At 42.6% G+C, this 22,769-nt stretch overlaps 2 protein-coding genes across 8 annotated transcripts in view; one reads left to right on the top strand and one right to left on the bottom strand.

Moving 5' to 3' along the window:
• Positions 1-6,097: 6,097 nt before the first annotated feature.
• LOC114600910 (transmembrane protein 14C-like) lies at positions 6,098-12,975 on the top strand. Of its 2 annotated transcripts, none has more exons than XM_028737747.2 (6): positions 6,098-6,251; positions 8,640-8,756; positions 9,492-9,568; positions 10,572-10,673; positions 12,058-12,145; positions 12,332-12,975. In XM_028737747.2, exons 3-6 carry the CDS (start codon positions 9,493-9,495, stop codon positions 12,387-12,389), a joined length of 324 nt encoding a protein of 107 aa, XP_028593580.1. In that variant the 5' UTR covers positions 6,098-6,251; positions 8,640-8,756; position 9,492; the 3' UTR covers positions 12,390-12,975. The 2 variants fall into 2 exon arrangements, with proteins under 2 accessions (XP_028593580.1, XP_077789421.1); XM_077933295.1 differs by lacking the exon at positions 6,098-6,251 and adding an exon at positions 8,104-8,159.
• Positions 12,976-14,333: 1,358 nt separating this feature from the next.
• The window catches only part of MAK (male germ cell associated kinase), a 31,331-nt gene continuing 22,895 nt past the window's right edge, over positions 14,334-22,769 (bottom strand). For 5 of the 6 annotated variants that reach the window (XM_028737738.2, XM_028737739.2, XM_028737742.2 and 2 more), the window contains 2 exons: positions 21,120-21,242; positions 14,334-16,858 (listed from right to left, as the gene is read on the bottom strand). In XM_028737738.2, coding sequence (XP_028593571.1) covers positions 16,695-16,858; positions 21,120-21,242 — 287 coding nt within the window. In that variant the 3' untranslated portion in view covers positions 14,334-16,694. Of the gene's footprint in view, positions 16,859-19,706; positions 19,800-21,119; positions 21,243-22,769 lie in introns of all 6 variants that reach the window. The other variant, XM_028737740.2, reaches the window with a different exon arrangement.

Genomic DNA, 22,769 nt, shown 5'->3' with positions numbered 1-22,769 from the left:
CCTTCCCCGCACTCTTTTAAATCCGTTAATTACATGTTTGTTCAGTTGCATTTATTGTATTTTAATGATCTGCTGGAAGCTGCCCAGAGTGGCTGAGGAAACCAAGCCAGATGGGCGGGGTATAAATAATAAATTATTGTTGTTGGCATTTATATTTATAGAGTTGCATTTATATAGTTCCCTGACCTTTTCCTGACACAGTTCTGATCTTTGTGAAGAGTTCATATATAATAATAATATTAACAACAGCTTCACACAACACCCTCCCTTTAAAATAATACATTGATCAAATCAGCTTCGTACATTTAAAGCACAAGGCTATCTCCAAAGAATCCAGGGACCTGTAGTTTACCCCTCACAGAGCTACCATCCCTAGCACCCTTAACAAACTACATTTCCCAGGATTCTTTGGGGGAAAACATTGTGTTTTCAATACATGGTCTGGATGTGACCAGGGTTAATTTCATGCCACCACTTAAGTAGGAAAGCCACTTCAGATTATTGTGTGCTCTGTTGTCACAGAGTGTGCCAGTGAGTAAAATCACACCATTCAATGTTGGACTTAACTCTTTATTAACAAAAACATGATCTCCACAGACCTGGCTGAAGGTCAGGTATAATGAGCACAGCAGCTCATTCCTTGTGGGTCTTACTCCATTAAATCAGTTGCTGAGACTAAGGTCCCTGCCTCCCCATAGCTGTCTATGTTACCTCCTCTCCAAGGTGTTTTCCAAACAATCAGAGACTGTGCCTGCGTGCAGCCAATCTCTTTGTCCTTTTCACGCCTCTCCTGATTCTGGGAGATAGGCAGGAAGAGCTTGTCACAGCAGGAGTCAGGAAGCGGAGACACCTGTGACTCTCCACCAGCCTGACTCATCTCTGTCTCTTGACCTTCCTCATTCCAGTCGCCAGCTTCAGCTTCTGATTCTTGACTTCTTTCTGCCACAGACTCTCCCAGCTCACCAAGCCCTTCTGCTTCCGACACCTACTCTTTCCAGTCTTCTCCCTCTGACCACTCATCATTGTCTCATCCCACTTCCCAAACTCTAAGCCTTCTTCCCTTGGTTGGTTTCCCAACCTGGTTCCTCCCACCATGCCTTTGCATCCAACCAGCCCGTGACAATTGTCCACACACAGTACACACAAACACACTTTCACACATATGTGATTAGGGCTGCTACTAATTCTACCTCAGTAGCTGTGCCTAACAACAGCTTGATCTACAGAAATAAGCAAAGGAGGCATTTCATCTCTCATGGCAATGTGGTAGTGAAAGGATTGGGTTGGGGAGATCTCCACTGAGCCACAAACTGGACTGACTCAAGACATATTGCTGACTGAGACAGAGCAAGACAGGATAATAATAATAATAATAATAATAATAATAATAATAATAATAATACATTTTATTTATACCCCACCCTCCCCGGCCAGAGCCGGGGTCAGGGCGGCTAACACCAATAAAATTTCAGTAAAAACATAAGAAAAAGAAAAAAACACACATTTAAAATACAGGTTAAAATGCAATTTAAAATGCAGCCTCATTTTAAAAGTCAAAATCAAAAGGGGAGGGAAACATAAGGGTCAGACTGAGTCCAAACCAAAGGCCAGGCGGAACAGCTCTGTCTTGCAGGCCCTGCGGAAAGATGTCAAGTCCCGCAGGGCCCTAGTCTCTTGTGACATAGCGTTCCACCAAGTTGGGGCCAGTACTGAAAAGGCACTGGCCCTAGTTGAGACCAAGCTAACCACCTTGTGACTTGTGACCTCCAAAATATTGTCATTTGTGGACCTAAAGGTCCTCCGCGGGGCATACCAGGAGAGGCGGTCCTGTAGGTATGTGGGTCCTAGGCCGCATAGAGCATAGAGGGTTACCCCCCCCCCCTTGTGCTATGGTCCACAGTACTTAAGACTAGTCAAGTTACTTTGGAACTTGAAGGCAGAAAACCACACACAAATGCCTCTTTCCAGCAGCAAAAATAGTCATAAATCAAAACTATCCATTTGCTGCCTTTCTACTCTTTCTCTTGCCTCACTCTGCCTAGTGGTAGGTCTATCCCTATCCACAAAGGCTTACTGGGCAACCTTGAGGCAGTCACTGTTCCTCAACCTAATCCACCTCACAGTGTTGTTGTGAATATAAAGGTGATGTATCCCTTTACAGCAGCCTGGAGTCTTGGAGGAAGTATGGGGACACAGAGCTGACAGGCGGGGTCTGACATTTATCTTGTGAAATCAGATAACTGCTGCAAAACAACCCACTGTGACAAAAGCCAGTTGCAAAGGTGCTGAGCATCGTAACCTCCACCGACCTTAATGGTATTTCATGCAGTTTGCACCCAATCTTTTCTGCAAAGAGGCACAACAGGTAAAGTAGATGCTGACTGCAAGCAAAACACCCGTGCACTATTACAAGCTGCATGTCATATGCCTATGATACTTTGCTTGAAAAGCTAGGGTTGCCCTCTTTCAAAAAGCAGAAACCTTTGCGAAACTTTCCTGTGAACAATGTTTCAAACTATGCTGGCAGAGCTGCCGTATCTTTTCAACACCTGCGAAATACGTTGCCCCTTTGTTTATTCTCCATCTAACACCAGGAAGCCCCAAAGGATTCCTCAGAGCACAAAAGATCCACTTTGCTTTGGAATCCTGGGTGTGTTTCTGTGATAGTTGCCACTGAGAATGCCTTTTGCCAGGCTGCTGCCACCAGCACCCTGAGCCTCTGAGGATGGAGGGCCTCCTCTGCCTGTCTCAGCATCCTGGAGGGATGCTGTAGAGAAGGAGGCAGTCTTCCATATATTTGAGGCCTGATTCATTTAGGGCTTTAAACACCAACTTAAGCACCTTGAACTGGGCCCAGGAACAAACCGACAACCGATGCAGCTGTTTTAAAACAGTGGTGATACGAGATCTAAATGGAACCCTAGCTGTTAATTGGGCTGCTGCATTTCTGAACCAACTGATGTCTCCAAGTCGTCTTCAAGGGCAGACCCCTTTACAGCGTGTTGTAGTAACAATCCAACCTGGAAGTAACTGGAGCATGGAGTACAGTGGCCAGATCATCTCCGTCCAAAAGGGATGTGCATCCAATCCATCACTGCCTCCATGCATGGATCTAACTAACACCTCAACCACCTCTCCTGATTCAGATGGAACAGAGAACGAGCAGGGTGCCATCGGCTCCTGGAGGCTTCGTATAGTGGTTCCCAATTAGGGGTCCACGGCCCCACCCCTTGCCTCCCACCCCTATTTTTTTGTCATTTTTGCATGGCAATATCACAAATTTTATGGTCTTTTTGTTCATTTTTACCAGACTTAAAATCCTTTGCTTATTAGGGACTACCCCGCATTTTGTTCAAAAAATTGCTTTGTAGAGGTAATTGCCATAGAGTTATCAAAATTTTCAAAAGTACAGGGTCCGTGGCTTGGCTTTTGAAAAATAGGGGGTCCTCAGTGATTAGCTAATTGGGAACCACTGATATAGATGAGAAATGACACAGGGGGATAAGATTGAACCCTGTGAGACACCCCAAGACAACTCCCATGTTGCTGAATGGAAGCTTTCCATGATGACTACATTCTGGAATTGAGATACTTTCCCAACCAAGTATGTGTGCACATTGAACTGTTTTTTTTCTTTGACTTGTAAGTGTCATAGCTACAAGTTTTAGGCATTGTTTCTGTAACCGTGGGTGTGCCTTTATTTTGATTGTGTTGTAGAACATACATGAGTAATAAGTGCCCTGTATAATATTTCACAAGATAATAAATAACTCATGCTCAAGCTACACCCACCTGAAGGCAAATATGTCAGTTAAGGTTCCATGGAATGCCTTTAGACATTGTACACTTAGGTAAAAAGGTAAAAGGAAAAGAATGGTTAAGTCCAGTCAAAGGTGACTATAGGGTTGCAGGACCCATCTCACTTTCAGGTCAAGGAAGCGGGCATTTGTCCACATACAGCTTTCTGGGTCATGTGGTCAGCATGACTAAACTGCTTCTGGTGCAACGGAACACCATGATGGACACCAGAGTGCACGGAAACGCCATTTACCTTCCCGCCGCAGCGGTACCTATTTATCTACTTGCACTGGTGTGCTTTCGAACTGCTAGGTTGGCAGGAGCTGAGACAAAGCAACGGGAGCTCACCCCGTCACGGGGATTCAAACCACCAACCTTCCAATTGGCAAGCCCAAGAGGCTTGGTGGTTTAGACCACAGCACCACCTGCGTCCCTGACATTCAATGATGTGCCATAACTTCAATCCCTCATTGACATCTGCTTCCACCTACATTGATTTTGCAGAAAACAACAAAACCAGAGTTTTCTTTCTTTCTTTTCTTTTTAAAATCTGTCCCCCGCCCCCCAGGCCTTCACATCTCTAAGTTAAGCCATGGCTTACTACTGCATAGCAGGGCAACAGAAGGATCTCTGGAGGAGTGCTGTGATCTCTCTGGGAGTGCACACATTTGCTGGTTCATGCTAAGTCATGGTTTGGCTAACTGTTATGTGCCAACCAGGTCTTAGGTGGCAATTCTATACAGTTACTTAGGCCCAAGTCCCATGGAACTCATTGGGGGCTTACTTCTAAAAAGGCATGTTTAGGACAGTGCTCTCAATAACACCAAATATTCTAGCTTGCTCTACTCAAATAATTATTTGATATTAAGGAGTTAAAGGCATAGGAGCTTATTCTGGCACTGAAAAGCAATTTCCTCCTATCCTTTTATAATCTGCAAACAAAGGATTGTTTTTTCATGGCTCTGAGTTTATGAGGAGAGTTTGAGATTCCCACGCATGCATATCTAGTTGCATTTAGTTAAAGGTCCTCAGTTTGCAGTTGTAATTTGTTTTGTGGAAACAAGATAAGTGGGGCGAGGCTGAAATTGCTTTTGAATTGAGAAGCTTCATCCCTTGGCCTTCCAATGCCATTAAAACCCAAGAAGAAAAAGGCCAGTTCATTAGAGGTGGCTGTGGTGAAAAGCGTGCTCTCTGTATATGCTCCGAAACACTCTTAACATTTCACTGAAATTTATAGAGAACTGAACCCTGGTATTCAAAGCAGTCTCTGCAGATGTGTGTGCAAAGGTAAAGAAAGAATGAAACCCAGCTTCAAAAGCCCTTCCTATTGGCCGATGAGTTGCAAATGACTGTGCGCGGTGGGGGTGTTTGCTAAAATGATTTCAAACTTTGCCATAAAGTATCCTGGACCAGGTCTCTCTCTCTCTCAGAGAATTAGACAAACACATTTTGATGGCCTGCACAAACCCCAAAACAAGTGCTGTCATATATTATTAGTGGTTGTTTCACAAGATCAGTCCTCAGATATAACATTTTTCCTGGTAATAGGAATTGTAATTGATTGCATGTTTGCTTCCTATATTCTAAATTATATATATATATATAAGAGCCATCACCTCCCATCCTCAAGCACATCTGCTTGGACATAGTTGGTACCATCCCTATGGGAAAGGGCCATAGCTAGTAGTAGGTAATCTGCCTTGCATGCAGAACATCCCAGGACTAGGTATAGGGCTGCCATAACTGGGATTTGGCCATAGCAAACAGTGTCTGGGCAGAAATCACTTTAAAAACAAACAAACAAACAAACAAACAAACAAACAGAAAAGTCTGGGGAAATCTGGAAGCATTGCAACCCACGTCGGAAGTGTAGATTTTGCAGAATTTAGCTTAAAAACTTCAATTTTATTTTATTTTGGGAGATTTTGCAAAAAAAATACACACCCAAAAAGTTCAATAACTTTGGGCAAAACTAAAAAAACAAAACTCAATACCCCCCCATACACCTGGAGAGCCATTGCCGCTCAGTGTAGACAAGACTGAATTAGCTGGACCAAGGGTCTGATTCATAGAATTGTAGAGCTGGAAGGGAGCCCGAGGGTCATCTAGTCCAACCCCCTGCAATGCAGGAATCAAATCTGAACCAGGATTCAGTTTAAAACAGCTTCTTATGCTCATGGGGTAACGCACGCACCTCTCCAAAAACAACAACAAAGGACGGCAGCTAAGCAAGAGAATCACCGCCGCACTGAGAGGGCTTGGCTCGTGAACTCCGGGCAAAGTGCCGCTCGTCCCTCCCTCTCGAGCACGGAAACTTCGGGCGTGCTGCTGGTTGTCCACGCTTGCGCGCTCCCGCAGCGGAGGGGACTCTGGGAGACCGAGTAGCTCGGCGTCAGTGGGGGAGGGGGAGCGTCCCGGGCAATCCTCACGCTGTGCGCCCTTGGAGGAAGAAGGTCAGTCTGGGGCACTGCGCTGTGCGCTCCGTTGCAGCAGGGGGGAATCCTTTGCCTTTGCTGCAACTTCCCTCTGAGTTACAATTTGGGGTTGGAGGAGTAGGAACTATGGATTCCGCCCCATTGCAATGGTCTATGGCTGCCTGGTTGGTGCAAATGTGGGGCGATTAAGCCAAAGTGGTGGATTTGCTTCCTAAATGGGGAAAAGAGATACCCTACTTTTCAGGTGCATCGGGGCACCTTGCTGCATTGGGCACGCTGCCCTCGCTTGCAGGAAGCACCCGATCATCACGAAGGTTGTGCCGCTGGCTAGACTCAGCCGGTCTCCGCCCATTGCCCGGCCTGTTTATTATTAGCCTATCTAAAGGTTACAGTTACAGTTCCGCCGCCGCCGGGATACAGTTGCTCTCTCTCCCGAATACTGACTGTTTCCTTACTGGGTGCTACATTGTTTTAGACTCCAGATCAGGCATAGGCAAACTCGGCCCTCCAGATGTTTTGGGACTGCAACTCCCATCATCCCTGACCACTGGTCCCGTTAGCTAGGGATGATGGGAGTTGTAGTCCCAAAACATCTGGAGGGCCGAGTTTGCCTATGCCTGCTCTAGATGCTGGTGGAGGCTCAGAGCCCCTGAACAGCTGCACGGCAGGTGGATGTTCAACAGGCGCAGCAGGGTGTAGAAGGGGTTAACTCTCCCTCCCCCCCCCCGCCACAACTTGTTTCAAGGCCCGTTCTGGTGGTTCACCTAATGCCAGCTGTTTTGCTGAGGTCCTTGCACCTGTTTGCTGGTTCTGACCCAGAAAAGCGCTTAGAATCATAGAATTGTAGCGTTGGAAGGGACCCCAAGGGTCATCTAGTCCAACCCCCAGCAATGCAGGATTCTTAGCTAAAGCATCCATGACAAGATGACCAACAAATCTCTGCTTAAAAATCTCCAAGGAAGGAGAAGTTCACAACCTCCCGAGGGTGTCCCTTCCACTGTCAAACAGCTCTTGTTGTCAGAAAGTTTTTCCTGATGTTTAGTCGGAATCTCCTTTCTTGTAAACTTTGAAGCCACTGGTTCATTTTGCCTTCTGAAGCAAGAGTGTCTTTTTCTGGATTACTTAACACAGAATAGTCATGCTCACCACCAGAGCCTGAGTAGACTTCGTATATTTTAAATGCGACTGCAGGGATTCTAGACTGCAACTAGAAGAATGGTCAACCCACCCAGAATGAATTAAAGAGATAGCTCAGTCTGCAAAGCATGAAATCCCAGGATTGTGGGTTTGAACCCCACATTGGGCAAAAGGTCCATGCTTTGCAGGGGGTAAGATTAGATGACCCTTGGGGTCTCCCCCAACTCTGATTATTAGCTCCTTTCTCGCTATGTGGTGGTCCCCTCTGGTGCCTTTCCCCTGACATAAAATTTTAATTTTAAATACAGTGGTACCTTGGGTTAAGTACTCAATTCGTTACGGAGGTCCGTTCTTAACCTGAAACTGTTCTTAACCTGAAGCACCACTTTAGCTAATGGGGACTCCCGCTGCTGCCGCGCCGCTGGAGCACGATTTCTGTTCTCATCCGGAAGCAAAGTTCTTAACCCGAGGTACTATTTCTGGGTTAGCGGAGTCTGTAACCTGAAGTGTATGTAACCTGAAGCGTATGTAACCCAAGGTACCACTGTAGATGGATGTGTGCTTTTTTACACCTGGATTTCCCCTGCAGATTTATGAACTGTAGTCAGGGGTAGATAAGCTACTGTTGTTTCATGACCTTCACTTCCCCTGTGGTGGGACTCATTCATTGGTACTGTTTTGTTGCCACCCTCCTTCTTCCAAGGACATTGAAGCAGAGCTCTCGCCTCAACAAATCTGCGTTCTGCTGTGTCAAAGTGTTGTGTTGGGAAGGTCACTTTCCCTAACATGGTAAGATCTGTCTTACAATGGAACTGACTGCAAAGAGGTAATGGTGGAGTCTCCCTTCCTGGAGGTCTTGAAGCAGAGGCTAGGAAGCCCTCTGGATTGAACTAAGCAGGCCACCAGGCTCCCTCCAATTCACTGATTTAGGCATCATTACCAGTAGGGAATGGCATGGTAGGGATGCAACACTCACCTGACCTCTCTCTGGCTGCATCACGGCTGCATACCTGGACAGAAAGGGGGAGAGGAGAGGAGCAGTGATGGTGGCGAGATCAGTGCAGTGCAAATGCGCCGGTGGAGCCAAGCCAATGCTCCTGCTGCCATGTTTGCACTGCACTGGCCTGGCTCTTGTTGACATGTCATGGTGATACTTGGTAGTTCTTAAATTTGCAAGTGAAATCCAAGTGTAAAACAGGTATATGCAAACATTTCAAGGCATGGAATGTGTACCTTTTTATCCTGTTGCCCTTGCCCCCCCCCCTTCAGCCTCCTCTGCGCAACATCACCTCCAAGAGAGGAGAAGCATTAAGATAAGGACGTATTGCTGTAAAAGAACCACGTGACCTTGGGAAGTGGAACCGCGTGCCCCTGGCAAACAAACAGGTGAGATGAAAGCCAGAGGAAGGAGAGAGGTAACTTTTGCTCTGAGTTACCTTCTACTGCCCCTTGCAAGAAGACGGGTCTGTAGCCCCTAAGCTTGCCTCTTGTGCGACTGTGTATACAATACCCCAATGCATGCTAAATAAGGGTATGTTTACAGTGCATTTAGACCTGGGAAATCTTGCGTTGGTTTTCCTGATTATAAGGCTAGCACTTCTGTCCCACTTGCTAATATATCATTCACGGTACCTGTCACATTCTGGAACTGTGGCTTTTGGATCAACATACTGGCAGGTCACATTAAATTTCATTCGCAAGTAGGCATGGCGTGACACGACAACAAACGTCATTGGGCAGTGTGACTACTCCCCCACTCTTTATGCACATACATGCGTCTGTTCCCCTATGATTCCCCCATGAAGACAGTGGGGGAGAAATGCATGCTGGTATTCTGCCCCACATTTCATCACTTTACGCCTGAGATTTTCTGGGCTAATGGGGGTTGCAAACATCTTTTTTTCCTGGAAGCAATTAACACAGAAATGGGTGCTAACATTCCATTATGTTCCACTCCAAAAGCATTTTTTTACTTTGTGCGAAAGCTCAGATATAATGTATTTAATAAGTTTTGATGAATGAATTAGGCATTGCAGCCTCCATTTTTAATAGCCATGAAATCCTTCACCATCAGCTCAGCTGAAAATATTTGAACATCGCATTTTCATCTTTATGTTCCAGAATGAGTACGGACTGGCTTGGCTATGGTTATGCAGCACTGGTTGCTTCAGGTGGAGTAATTGGCTATGCAAAAGCAGGTATAGTATTAAGAAGTCAGACCCTTTTTCTGTTTTTCCCATCCTTCATTCAGCATTATGACATGGACATTTGTGCTTCGTATCCTTTGCTGGTACAATAATTTTTAGTACGCACTTAGTATATGGCAATAAAGGGATGTGGTCCTCATTGTGCCAAACATTCAGGGATAGACACCAGCAATATAGCAATGCCAGCATTTTGGAATATAACATGCTGCAGTTTGCTTTCTTCCATGATTCGTAGTCCACATTGATTTGTTGCGGGAGCAAATAAATAAATCACAAAACTCAGAACTCACTTCATCCCCATTATCACCAAATGTTGAGAGATTCAGGGCAGACAAAATCATTTATTCACACAGCACATTAAAATCATTATTTCAATTATTATTTTAAGCAGCATGAGCAAGTAATGTGTTTTTTAATTGTACTTAAAAAAATTAAGCATGTGTTTTCTTCCCTGGGACCATTTGGTTAACGGTTCGTTAGAGTTTTTCCAAATAAGGTTGACTATGGACTTAGCACCCACAAGATGTAATGTCCTTTCATTGTCTTTTCTCAAAAAGAAATACTAGTTTGTAGATTTAATAATGGAACTCGCTTCCCAGAGGACCTCATTAGGCCGCCTCTGTTCTTCCTTGTCGACAAATTATTTTTCTGTTCCATGAGCCTTTCAGGGGCTAGATGAGTTTTAATTGCTGTTGGCTAGCTTGCCTTGAAAAGGGGCCTGTTGCTAGTAATTTGCGCCACTTTAAATTAATTTATTATGTGCTGTTTTTATTCTCTTTTAGGAGTCCGGTTTTAACGGTAGTGTTATTTTGTCTGTTGTGACATGAAGTAAAAAATTCAAACAGAAACTGAATGGCCAGCCCCTGTTCATTTGCATTTGTGTCCTCCCTCACTTTAGTAAGCCTTTCAATGCTGAAGAAATCCAAGGGAGTTTTGCTGCTGAGGCCGATACTACTCATTGGCCTTCCACAACCCTCTTATGCTTTTACTCTAGGTAGCGTTCCTTCTCTCGCTGCTGGTCTCTTGTTTGGTGGTTTAGCAGGCGTGGGTGCTTACCAGCAGTCTCAGGATCCCAAGAATGTTTGGCTTTCTCTGAGTAAGTATTTTATTTAGATTTGACTAAAACAACAACAGCCCACCCAATGTAATTCCTTCTTCTGCAATCTCTTCCCAAGTTCCCATTTTCTGCAAAGGAAATGGGATGTGGCATGCCCAGCAAGCCTCCCCCCATGTACAACTGCTGCCTAGTGTCCTTTCTCCATTTTTAAATAGCGGCAAATTCAAATTCTAAGCAATGAAACACAATGTGGGACCAGAAATTGCAGAATTTGGGGTTTTGATGTAAGAAATTATACAATTCCTTATGCAGGCTTGGGCTGTGGTCTTAACATGACCTCATGTCTTATGGCATGGGTAGGCAAACTAAGGCCCAGGGGCCGGATCCGGTCCAATTGCCTTCTCAATCCGGCCTGCGGACGGTCCAGGAATCAGACTGTTTTCACATGAGTAGAATGTGTCCTTTTATTTAAAATGCACCTCTGGGTTATTTGTGGGGCCTGCCTGGTGTTTTTACACGAGTAGAATGTGTGCTTTTATTTAAAATGCATCTTTAGGTTATTTGTGGGGCATAGGAATTCGTTCTTTAAAAAAAAAAAAAAAATTAGTTCAGCACCCCACAAGGTCTGAGGGAAAGTGGACTGGCCCCCTGCTGATAAAGTTTGGTGACCCGTGTCTTATGGTATCAGGTGATTCCTAGGTTGGCAGTCCCAACCTCTTTGAAAGTGTCCTACAGAGGGCTGGCCACCACTGGATCCAGGCAGGAGTCCAAGGGGTGGAGAGTGGAAAGGGGATTTGTCAGGTTCTGTGTCACCCATGAGGCAGGGCTGAGAGAAGAGGAGGAGTCCAGGTGGTCAGAGAGAGGAGGAGAGCAGGCAGAGAAAGAGTTGTGCTATCTCCAAGGTCAAGAAGAGGCTTAAAGTGACAGCAGCAGCTGGAGCTGCCTTGCAGAAGTCACCAGTTGCTTATGTGCACTACATCAGATGAGGGGGATTAACTAAGCTGGAAGGGGTGTCGTTGAGCTGTTGCTCCAATGGTCCAGGTTGCAGCACAAATCTGAAGAGGGAGGTGCCCAGCTAGCTATTTAGCAGGAGGGGTGCATATAATTACTGTAATTCAGGAGCTGATGTAATAGTTGCCAATAAAGAGCTAAACGCCCCAACGCTTGTCTTCACTGGAGCTGGGTGTGCTCAGAGGACACCCCTTGTCTTAAGGCACAGGACGTAACAGTTTGGCAGAGGCTAGACAGGTCTAGGTCTGCATGGGGGAAGCACCTGGGAACCTTATGCATCCAACCTTCAGCTCCACTGAACAAAATGCAGGATGCAAATGTAACACTTGAATGAAGCTTTGGCTTGCATTAAGCTTTACAGGTAATGTGGAATAATGTATCCTCCTCAATTCTTGTGATTTCCCCCCATTAGTTGCTTCTGGAACCTTAACCGGTGTGATGGGAATGAGGTTCTATAACTCCAGGAAATTCATGCCTGCAGGGTTAATTGCTGGTGCCAGGTACAAACTTCCATTTTCCCTCTCCATCTTTCCTGCCATGAACTATTGGTTTAATGGAATGTGGGTACCTGTAAGATATAGTTAACCCAGTCATAACATGGACTTGTCATTATCGTAAACTACAGTGAAACATTTATAGTACTGTGCTGTTTACTGAAATGTTGGTTTGTGTTTGAATTTAAACAGTCTGTTGATGGTGGGAAAACTTGGACTACAGCTGATGGAAAAACCCCTCCAGCCATAAGCGTGCAACAGATAAAAAAGCAAATAAAGTACCTGAAGACAGCTTTCAAGCCACATAAAAACAGCTGAAGTTTTTGACTTTTTAAAATATTGTTAGCATCTGGAGAAGATACTTAACTACAGAAGCAGACCAGCATATTATCTCTATTGGCTCCTTTTGCACAATTCTAAAGTGTCATAGCTACAAAATTACAGCTTCCACATCACACTTTTTAAATTAAAAAATGTACACATTTCTTCCCATAGCCCTGTGCACTTGAAGATTGTGAATGGGGAAAAAGTGGCAGTGATAACCACTGCTGCTGCTGTGTTATCTATCATAAATATTTCCTTAACTTGTATCATATTTCACTTCTCTGTCTTGAAAAACTGAAATTTTCGATGCTGCATAGAGGGACTTCTTAATATAAATTTGTATCTGTACTTACAGGGCTACTATCAAGGTGACTAATTTTGTTTAAGTGTCTACAAATAATATATATTTTAAAAATCAGGTGAAAGTTTGCTAAATCTGTTGAGGGTTTTTTTTTAAAGATAGTAGTAAATAAACCATTTATCCAATAATAAAAAACAATTAGTTCTAAGTACCTTTCAGGGTGGAAGGCAGATTTTGTTTTGTGCGTCTCTGTGTGTATGGGTGTGTTTTACTTGCTGGCTGCCCTTGGTCAGCAGTACCTGAAAATATATTATTCAGGTAAAGATACTAAATGCTTACACATATATACGTTGATGGTTAATTGCCTTTAAAGAGATCATGGTACTGATCCAGTGTTGATGTGGGTGCTGTGATATATCCATAGTAGTTGAATGGAATGAATACATTCCCAATATTGCATGAGGATAGCACTGCATTGCAGCCACTGAAGGGCACTATTTTATAACGCTCCAGAAAGACCCTAAAAGCAGATAAAGAACAGTCCTAAATGGCTTCATGAATACATAACCCCTTGCTGCTGAAGTAGCAAGAGAGCTGCTTCTTCCTTTGTCTGATTCAGGCAATTTTAGTCACACTGTAAACACAAGCAGTCCAGAAATTAAGTTATCACAATGACACTTTCTAAGTTTTCAAAATTTCCTGCCGCAACCAACATCTCAACTTTGAAGTCATGCACCCCTGTTAGCATAGGAGCCAACTCCTAGGGGCTGTGGGGGCTTTGGCCCCCACAATAAAATATTTGAGGGGGACATTCCCCAAAGTTGATGGGCATTGTCATTCACATGGTGTGTGTGCATTGTGTCATGTGATCAATTATGTGGGGCTTACCTGGGCCCCCACAATATTTTATTCAAGTTGACACTCCTGCTGTACCATTTCCCAGAAACTAAGCATGAAATCACACGTTCTAAAGGACACTGCCACAATGCCCCCTCTTGCCATAACATCATTTACGCTGTGGGCTGAGGTCAATTTCATGTTTCCATCCTAGCCCTACCTAGGGGGAAAACATACATAAGAATTATGTCTAGGTACAGAACAGAACACGGGTGGCGCTGTGGGTTAAACCACAGAGCCTAGGACTTGCTGATCAGAAGGTCGGCGGTTCGAATCCCCACGACGGGGTGAGCACCTGTTGCTCGGTCCCTGCTCCTGCCAACCTAGCAGTTCAAAAGCACGTCAAAGTGCAAGTAGATAAATAGGTATCATTCCGGCAGGAAGGTAAACGGCGTTTCCATGCGCTGCTCTGGTTCGCCAGAAGCGGCTTAGTCATGCTGTCCACATGACCTGGAAGTTGTGCGCTGGCTCCCTCGGCCAATAAAGCGAGATGAGCGCCGCAACCCCAGAGTCGGTCACGACTGGACCTAATGGTCAGGGGTCCCTTTACCTTTACAGAACAGAACAGAACAGTTCATTACAGGGATGGAACAGGTTCTCTGTAAATGTATAGCTTCAGCCTAAAGTTAAGACTCTCGTGTGTGTGTGTTCTAATGGAAGACTATTATAGTCTTGTGTATCTGGGAAGTTAACTTTATTATAAAAGAAAATGATTTTCAGCTGAAAACACCCCAGTCAGAAAGGCAAGTTCCTTGCTTTTTACTAACATACAAACCTGTAGATGGTTACCTACAATATAGCATTTCAGTGAAACTGCGTAAACCTGGAGAGACTGAAACCCCACTTAACACGAGGGAACTAGTACAGTATTAGTCTGATGTTCCTGCAACTCTGCATAGGAACATAATATTGCCTGCATAGCAGCAGCTTAGATAAACTACTGAATTAATATAATCACTTGCCCCTTTTTGCTACTAGTTAATTCAAGGTTTTCATGTTAAAACACACTTAACACATCAGTAAACTATTCAAATTATGAAAATGTGTTCAAGTGAGTTATAGCTTAAATCCTAATTCAAGCCTCAAATCAACCAATAAATACTCTACAACAGAACTGTACATTAAAAAACACATAAAAATACATGTTAGCCTGCAAATAACACTAACGTTTTACAAGTTAAAAATATACAATACAATACATGCTATTTTTTAAACTTTGGATTGTCAGGTTTAATACAACATAACATATTATAACATTTAGCAGTTAAAGCAGCAGACCTTATATATATATCCACAGTTTGTATCTCTGTTGTCTAGTATATTAGCAAATCTACTAAAAACAGAAATATACTGAAATAGCACATAGGTTTGGGGCCACTGTGTACTTTATGGCATCCAAAAGGGGAAAAGGAGGTCATAAATGTGTCCCTGGCCAGATAATGCAGCTAACTCTATGCTACAAGTATGAGATTTCAACGATAAATACGCTTCAGGAACTAGTAGGAAATTCTATAGTTGTTCAGCTTTGGTTACCAGGCAAAGGCACTACAGTAAGTAGGACTAACTAAAATTTCTGATTCAACAAAATTAGTGAAGAGTAAAAAAAAAAAACCCACAAAAACCCACAGTGGCCTAGACTTCCTGCAGACAATTTGTGACAAAACACCAGAACTCTGGTTCCATAAAGGTGGGGATAAAAGTTGCCTCCAGAGCACAAAGATTAAAGGTCTTCAGTCAGTAATTACAATTAAAATACCCATCTATTTCCTGGCTTGGCAATTATGCTAAACCTATTGGGTAAGAAACCAGGCTTTCTCAACACCATTCAGAGGTTGTATTTCTCAGTCACAAGATTAAACTTGCAGATGATCTCCAAGAAAACTTTCACCTCAATCCAGGGGCTCTTTAGGGTTCCAGTGCTCCTGTTCACACATCCTTTGTGCAATGAAAGGCTTCTTTCATTGCAGTGTCATGCAAAGGTAACAATCACCACATACATGTATCCAGTACACTTTTGCACATAACAGTCTGGGCATTAGGGCAAAAATGCTGTACAGATGAATCTCTTCCCTACTCACTTGTAAGTCAGACCCAGAGACAAGCTGTATACATTGGTCACTAGTTAAATAGTTTACAAGGTTTACAGCCTTCACAATACTTCTGCAGGATCCACATGCAAGGAGGGGTCCCATGCCTGCGTAATACCACATGAAATGGGCTCTTGGGGATACGTCACCTTTGTAAAACACTTATTTTCGTGGGCTCGCTGACTACGGATGGCTGAGGTGGGAAATCTGTGGCCCTCTAGATGTTGTTGGCCAGGATGATGGAAGTTGCGAGTCCAGCAACATCTCAAAGGCTGCAGCTTCCTCACCCCTGACGTATGGATTCACTCTCTGCAAACAAAAAGGTAGTTAAGGACATAGAGCAACCCAAAACAAAGTCAAATGGCTGTGGTTTAGTTCTGGACCCTTTGATGCTAGCTAGACAATGCAATAGAAGATTCTTCTCCAGCAACCATTATGACTTTCATTGTTCAAATCTGATTTTATCTGTAAATGTTCTGGAAGCAACATCTGTTTGAAAGTCACCCTTTACCCTACATTTTGCACATCTGCTCTTCTCCGCGTAGAAATGACTCACAGTTGCTCAATGGCAAATGTGCATTTGCTTTTTTTATGTCATTTAAAAACATTTTTAAAAGGAAACATCAAAGGGATCCAATAAAAACTTACCTAGAAAGAGTTGAAATACTCATTAGTTTTGGCAATATACTTTATAGAATACTTTGTAATGTAAACAAAATTAAACAACAACAACAACCCTACCTTAGAGACACTATTTTGAAGAACGCTTTCTAAGTAAAACGTATTTATTATTATTTTTCCCCCTAGAGGTAATAAAATACAGGCTCTCGGTTCTTTCCAGAATTGATATTCTATTAGTAGAAACGTGCTTTAAAGCGTCCCGGAAGTAAATGAAGGGAAGTGCATAACAGTCACAGTAAAGCATACATAGTGGGAGCAAGCCCTCCTATCGATGCCCGCCATATTTGGCCACCCAGTCAGTCCTTCCATGGATGGGTTGCACTGGAGGTGGGCGAGTTAAAATGTTCATGCCTTTCGCTGCTGGGTTGTATGTCGGCCCTGGTAACTGAGAACGAGCAGCTTTTGTTTTCCAAGCATATTCTGCATATTCTGAATAAAAAAACACAAAAGTCAATATAAGCCAGAATCCAGTGGCTAAAACTTACTTCTCTCTCTGTTAAACAGAGTAATAGGTTTTATTTTATTTTAATAAGTTTATAGTACACAATACTGAATATTACTATTCACCCAAAGGGGGGGGGGGATGTACTCTAGCTGTAATAGCACACATTGGTAACGAGCAGAGAAGGGAAAGAAGGGCGTTTATCTTCACTTTTTGCTGATGTAATGGCATATATGTCACTACCAAAGCCACACAACTAATCACCTATGCCAAAACCACAGAGTTCTACAGCAGTACAAGGACAGACAACAAAACAGCCTCAAGGTAAGCTATTTCATCCCTGGATAGTTTGGCTGTCTGCATCAGTGTTAGAAACTCAGATATATATAAGCTAGGCGCCAAATGGCTCCTTAAACCAGGGTTACAGTTGCCAAAACAGAATGCCTAGTTGCCCTTTTGGAGGCAGACGGCTTGAAAGTCACATTTTTCAATACAACTTTTGGGTTCCGGAAATTCATTTTGATTGTGCAGATAAAATATAATGGATAGAATTCTATAGGATGTGTTGCTAGTGTGTGAAAACAGTCCAGATCCAAGGATCCCCAGGCATGCACCTCCAGATGGTGGAGACATAAGCCACCATCCTGGCGCCCAGGCATCTTCACTTGGTTGCAATTTGCGCCTGGCAAATTTCAAACACTGGCCTGTATCATAACTGCTACTAATGGGAATATCTCTGGACCTTGTCATCCATCCAGCAATACCTTAAATTATAGAACACATTTGCTTTTTGCTATCACTCACAAGCGCCTAAATACCTATGAACCTACAAAACACATCTCTACAAAGAGCATGAATAAACATACACAACTCATTCAAATGCTATGGAAACAAACCTTTAATAGCATCAACATACTAAATATTGCCATACACAAGTTTTTAAACTGTCATATTACCCCACCCGCCTTATTAGACAAGCATACAAATACCTGTCCACACAACCAAAACATAAATGCAGATATCGGATTCCTTTCTAAGCTAACTTTAAATCATGTTTCAAACATACCAGCTGGACTAACAAAAGCACTTCTCAAAATCTTAATGAGTGTTTTCTTCACTGTGGCTATTAAACTTGTTTTCCTTAGCTTCTCCATTCTTTACTCTTTCCAAGAAGTTTGATCAAACTTGACATATGCCATGGGCTTATCTTAAAGTAGATGTGAAGAGTACTATCAGAACAATCCTATACAGATCTACTCAAGTCCAACTGCATTCAATTGAGCTTACTTCCCAGTAAGTGTGTATGGAAATGACGCCTAACCTATCACTTCCCCTCTAAAGAAGTTCAGCACTGCATGAAATAAAATGAAAATTAGATGCACAGCCCTAGGCAAGCCTCATTCATATCAGACAGCAGAGGTGATGTTGCTGAGAATGGTACCCAACCATGGTGCAAGGTAAACAATCTCTGGATCTCCCTAAACCAAAGCTTCCCAGAAGATGGAGAACTCCAGACTGAATTCACTTGCACTAAAAAGAATTGCCACCCTGTTCTTCTGAGTACCACCCACACAGACCAGCATAATAATAATAATAATAATAATAATAATAATAATTTATTATTTATACCCTGCCCATCTGGCTGGGTTTCCCCAGGCACTCTGGGCAGCTTCCAACAAAATATTAAAATACAATAGTCCTTAAATATTAAAAGCTTCCCTAAACAGGGCTGCCTTCAGCTGTCTTTCAGCTTGAGGCAGGTAAGCATTGCTTTGTGATGGGCATTGTCATTCAAATTGTGTGTGTGGAATCTTTTGTCTTTTGTCAATTAGGCAGGAAGGGGCTTACCCAGGCCCTTCAATATTATTTTCAAGTTGTCACCCGTGCAACTGCATATAATGAAGGTAATCCACTCTGCACATTTCAGCCAGCATTTGCCCAGATGTGCTTTCCATTAGGCAGCAGATTCAAACCCATAAACTTTTATCAATAGGGTATGCTGGATACACTGCTTTATTCATGCTCCTCATGACATCACCATCAGTTCTAAACAATTTATTTATCACACAGCTTCCTAACTTTACCTTTCTTTGTGTCACAGATAGTAGGAAGCTCTGACAGGCAAAATAAATGAAGTGATAAAAAGGTGAGAACATGACAAGAAAAATAAACATGTTTGCTGTACAAAGTGGGAGGAGAAAGCTAGAATACAATAGAATAGTTAAGCTTTCCCTCTGGGTGTTACAGAAAAAGATCTCCAGCTTTTTCCTGACAGAGTTTCTGTTCAATTAAAAGCTGCACAATGGGCAGAAATTCAGGGTGCCATGTTTTCCATACCATGGTGATTTAATGGGGAAACTGTAGCGGTTGGTATTTCTGAACACCAGGGAGCCATTATAGAACTGATCTCTCTTTCAGGAAAAAAAAGCTGGTGGGCAGGAGGGAAACTAGCAACCCTAGTTATGGGGCAAGGATTCCCACTGGTAACTGCATTCCTAAAGGTTGCAGAGTCAAGGAATAATTTTCTCCAACAAGCAACCAACAACTTCTAGTCCATGTATGTAAATGACTAGAGACAAACCCATTATGTGGAGACAGTTAAAAGGTGACTAGATATGGCACTAGCCAGACAGCACGTTTTGTGGAATAAGGGCTACAGAAATCGATGTGCCTCACACACTAGATCTGTAGTGAGTTGGGATACCCATCTCTCACTCTGCCTTTGATGTTTGTGGTTTTAAATGGTGTTTTTTTCCTTGTTGCAACTATCAAGGCCTAAGCAGAATAAGGAAGTGGGACCTTTTCACCCACTATGGCAGTACCTAAGTTTCCTACCTCAAGACTGCTCTGCCCACACCCTGGGTCCGCTCTCTCTCTCTAAAAAGCCACTTCCACAGCCCTTATATCCAGGTGGAGATAACGAGCCACCTGCAAATAGCGAGTCAGTAAAACACACACAGTTCTAGATCACCTTCCGAAACATGGGAGCGCCAAGTATTCCCAGCTTACTCCTTTGTAAACTTAAGCCCTTGTCAAAATAAAAATACACCGGCATCATGAATGTAATTCTGAAGAGTATAACATAAAATGTGTGTCCGGTATCGATAGAATATTTATTACTTTAAATAAGTATAGTGGCCAAGTGGTCCTGGAAGGTGAAGTAACAGGTTGCCAGCTGTTCAACTCACCTCTATAGGTTGTGATTTGATCAACGGCAATTGGCAAAGGATGCATTTTATCTCCACACCATGAAAAGTTTCACCTGCCAATTCCCTGCGTATCACCCCGCTTTTAAAAATCAACAGCTACAGGGCCCGGCTGAAGACTTGGCAACCCCAGGGTGAAGTTTCATTTAGTCTTAAAGTGCTGTAGTCTGCACTTAAGGAAATTTGTGGGCACTTAATCAAGGAAATTCGTGAACTTCTGATTCTTGCTTTTATGGTGCTTTAAAAAATACTCTCCAATTAATCAATGGTTCTTTGGCAAAGGGGTTTCAGGTGTGTATGACTTATCACAGACCATAAAGCAATACATTATTAGCCACACTTTAATATGGAGCCAAATCTTTAACTGCTGTACAAAAAAACCAAACACCCTATAAAGTTTTTAAACAGAAAGCCAATGTCAATGCTCAGTGGCAGTTGTGGAATTTACTGTTAACAAGATAAATGTTAGTTGTGGTGCAATACCCTATAAAAACAACTAGAAAGCTTTTTTTTTTTTTTTGCTAGCTCCTACTTAATGAGATAGGTGTGAACTTTAAATAATTGCCAATAGGAATCAAAACTAAATATGCCAAGCTGAAGTGAAGTTTTAATATGAAAATGGGCAAACTTATGCTTGAGAACAGTTTTATCACTGTAGTTCAGTTCAGTTAGTTATGGGTGGTGTTTATGCTACTCAGTAACAAAGTTATATTTGTGTCTTACAACAAAGAAAACAATTTAGCTACAAAATAAGATATAAAATTATAAAATCAAGACAACTAAAAAATAAAAACACACCTCATCGCACTCAAAATTAAAACCTTTGCAAGACCAGTCAAATGTTTCAGACATGATACATTAAGGGTGTTATTCAAGTAAGTGTTATTCAGAATAGACCTCCTGAAATTAATGGAGCAGTCATGCTCATTCATTTCAATGGGTCTAGTCTTGAGAAAAACCTTAAGCATAGCCATAGTGATAGAGGCTTCAGAAACACGTGATGGTTTGTTTCACTATAGATAAGACAATAATGCAATCTTACCAGTCGCTGATGGACCAAGAGGTGCTAGTTGTATCCTTTGACCAGCTGAACCAACCTCCTTTTTGTGAAAGGAAGGAATATATCCAGTGGTATTGTAAGCAGCTCCTACAAAGCCAGGATTTCCTGTGGAAACAAATTTTAAAAATAAATAAACCAGGGGGCGTTTCAAGCATCCAGCACATTCTTCCAAAGATCTGAAGGGTCATTTTAGGACTGTACTAGTCATTCAGAGGTATTCAAAGATGTGTTCACTGTTCGTAATTTTGTAACTTTCTTCTTGCCTAGAAACTTAGATGCAAGGGAGAAGTTTCCTGTGTGTCATAAGCATCCCCAGATAGACTGGTACATACAAAACTGGTACAAAGAATTATCAGCGGAATTAGATGCAAGCATTACATAAAGTGCAGGCAAACCACAAGACAGTAGAAATGCTGTGACGGAAAGTTGTTCAACACAAAAACCCCAATGATCAGTGGGTGCACCAAGTCCAGCTTTCTTCTCTCCAGGTCTTACTGGTTCATTCTTCAGTGTCAGTGTGCGTACAACTAAAAATGCAATCATACTGACAAGAAATAGTACTATCTATAGTTTTGAGGCAAGCGGCACTGCATTGGACGATCAGCTTCCGAAAAACGTTCCAAAACTGGAACACTTATGGTACTTCCGGGTGTTTGGCGTTTGGGAGCCGATTTGTTCGTGAACTAAGCCGTTTGAGAACTAAGGTTCCACTGTACAGTCTTGGTTTTAAGAAATTCAATCTCCAATGAAGCCCACTGGAGTCCTAATGCCAGCATCACACTTCTAGTGGTGCATCTTGCCCAAACACTGAACTCTTGATCAGAGACGTTTTCAGGGAGATTAATGCACACGGTTGTTTTTACTGTCGTTCTCTAGCCCCATGTATGCATCCAAGACCTCTCTGAAACAATAGTATCTGCAATAGTATCTGCATCAGAGGAACCGATTTATCTATGCAGTCTCAGAATGAATTATCATCAACCCTCCACTGATAGAAATGTTGACTTTTCCAATCCAGTATTAGGGGTCAAATGCACCCGAAGAAAGCCAGAGAAATAAAATACTGGGTGGAAGTCGTTAAGCACAACACTATTGGCTAATATCATGGAAATGTAGCTTGTCCTAGGTAGGACTTTAGTTATCTTAAATAAACAGGCAAGAACAATGATAACCAGCAAGGCGTCCATTTATTTATTTAATTCTGCTGCAGCAGGTCTTTACCCCTAGGTCAAAACCCAAAGGCACTGCCCCGAACAAAGAAATTGTCAAGCATTTTATACATTTTTTTAAAAAAAATCCAAATGATTTTTATTGGTTTTCATGTAAATACAAGAACCACATATAAATACAGTAACTTATACAGTGGTACATTCTTATTCAGTTTCATATGCAGTACACAGTGCACAAGCAATACGTTTACTTGGGCACTGTCAATTCAAGTATCCTCTCCGCAGAGATTCTTGTCTTGTGGGTGGAATAAAAGTATATTTTGTCTCATTTATAAAGGAAAAGAATGGAAGCCAAGGCTCACCAAAAGTGTCTATCTTTGAAGTGCCTTTAATTACCCTTCTATGGCGAGTAAGGTGTCCCAATAGACAAATATTATTCCAAATATTATTTACCCATATTTCT

The sequence above is a fragment of the Podarcis muralis genome, chromosome 8 (genome assembly GCF_964188315.1).
Source record: "Podarcis muralis chromosome 8, rPodMur119.hap1.1, whole genome shotgun sequence".
NCBI lineage: Eukaryota > Metazoa > Chordata > Lepidosauria > Squamata > Lacertidae > Podarcis > Podarcis muralis.
Note: the sequence above shows the minus strand (reverse complement) of the source record. Positions and strands in the feature narration are given on the sequence as shown.

What these genes read in the sequence shown, in the direction of transcription:
- LOC114600910 (XM_028737747.2), top strand. Translation starts at nt 9,493, where the DNA reads ATGAGTACGGACTGGCTTGGCTATGGTTATGCAGCACTGGTTGCTTCA. An exon ending in AATTGGCTATGCAAAAGCAG is followed by an intron (nt 9,569 to 10,571) that starts GTATAGTATTAA and finishes CTTTTACTCTAG; the next exon opens with GTAGCGTTCCTTCTCTCGCT. An exon ending in GGGTTAATTGCTGGTGCCAG is followed by an intron (nt 12,146 to 12,331) that starts GTACAAACTTCC and finishes GAATTTAAACAG; the next exon opens with TCTGTTGATGGTGGGAAAAC.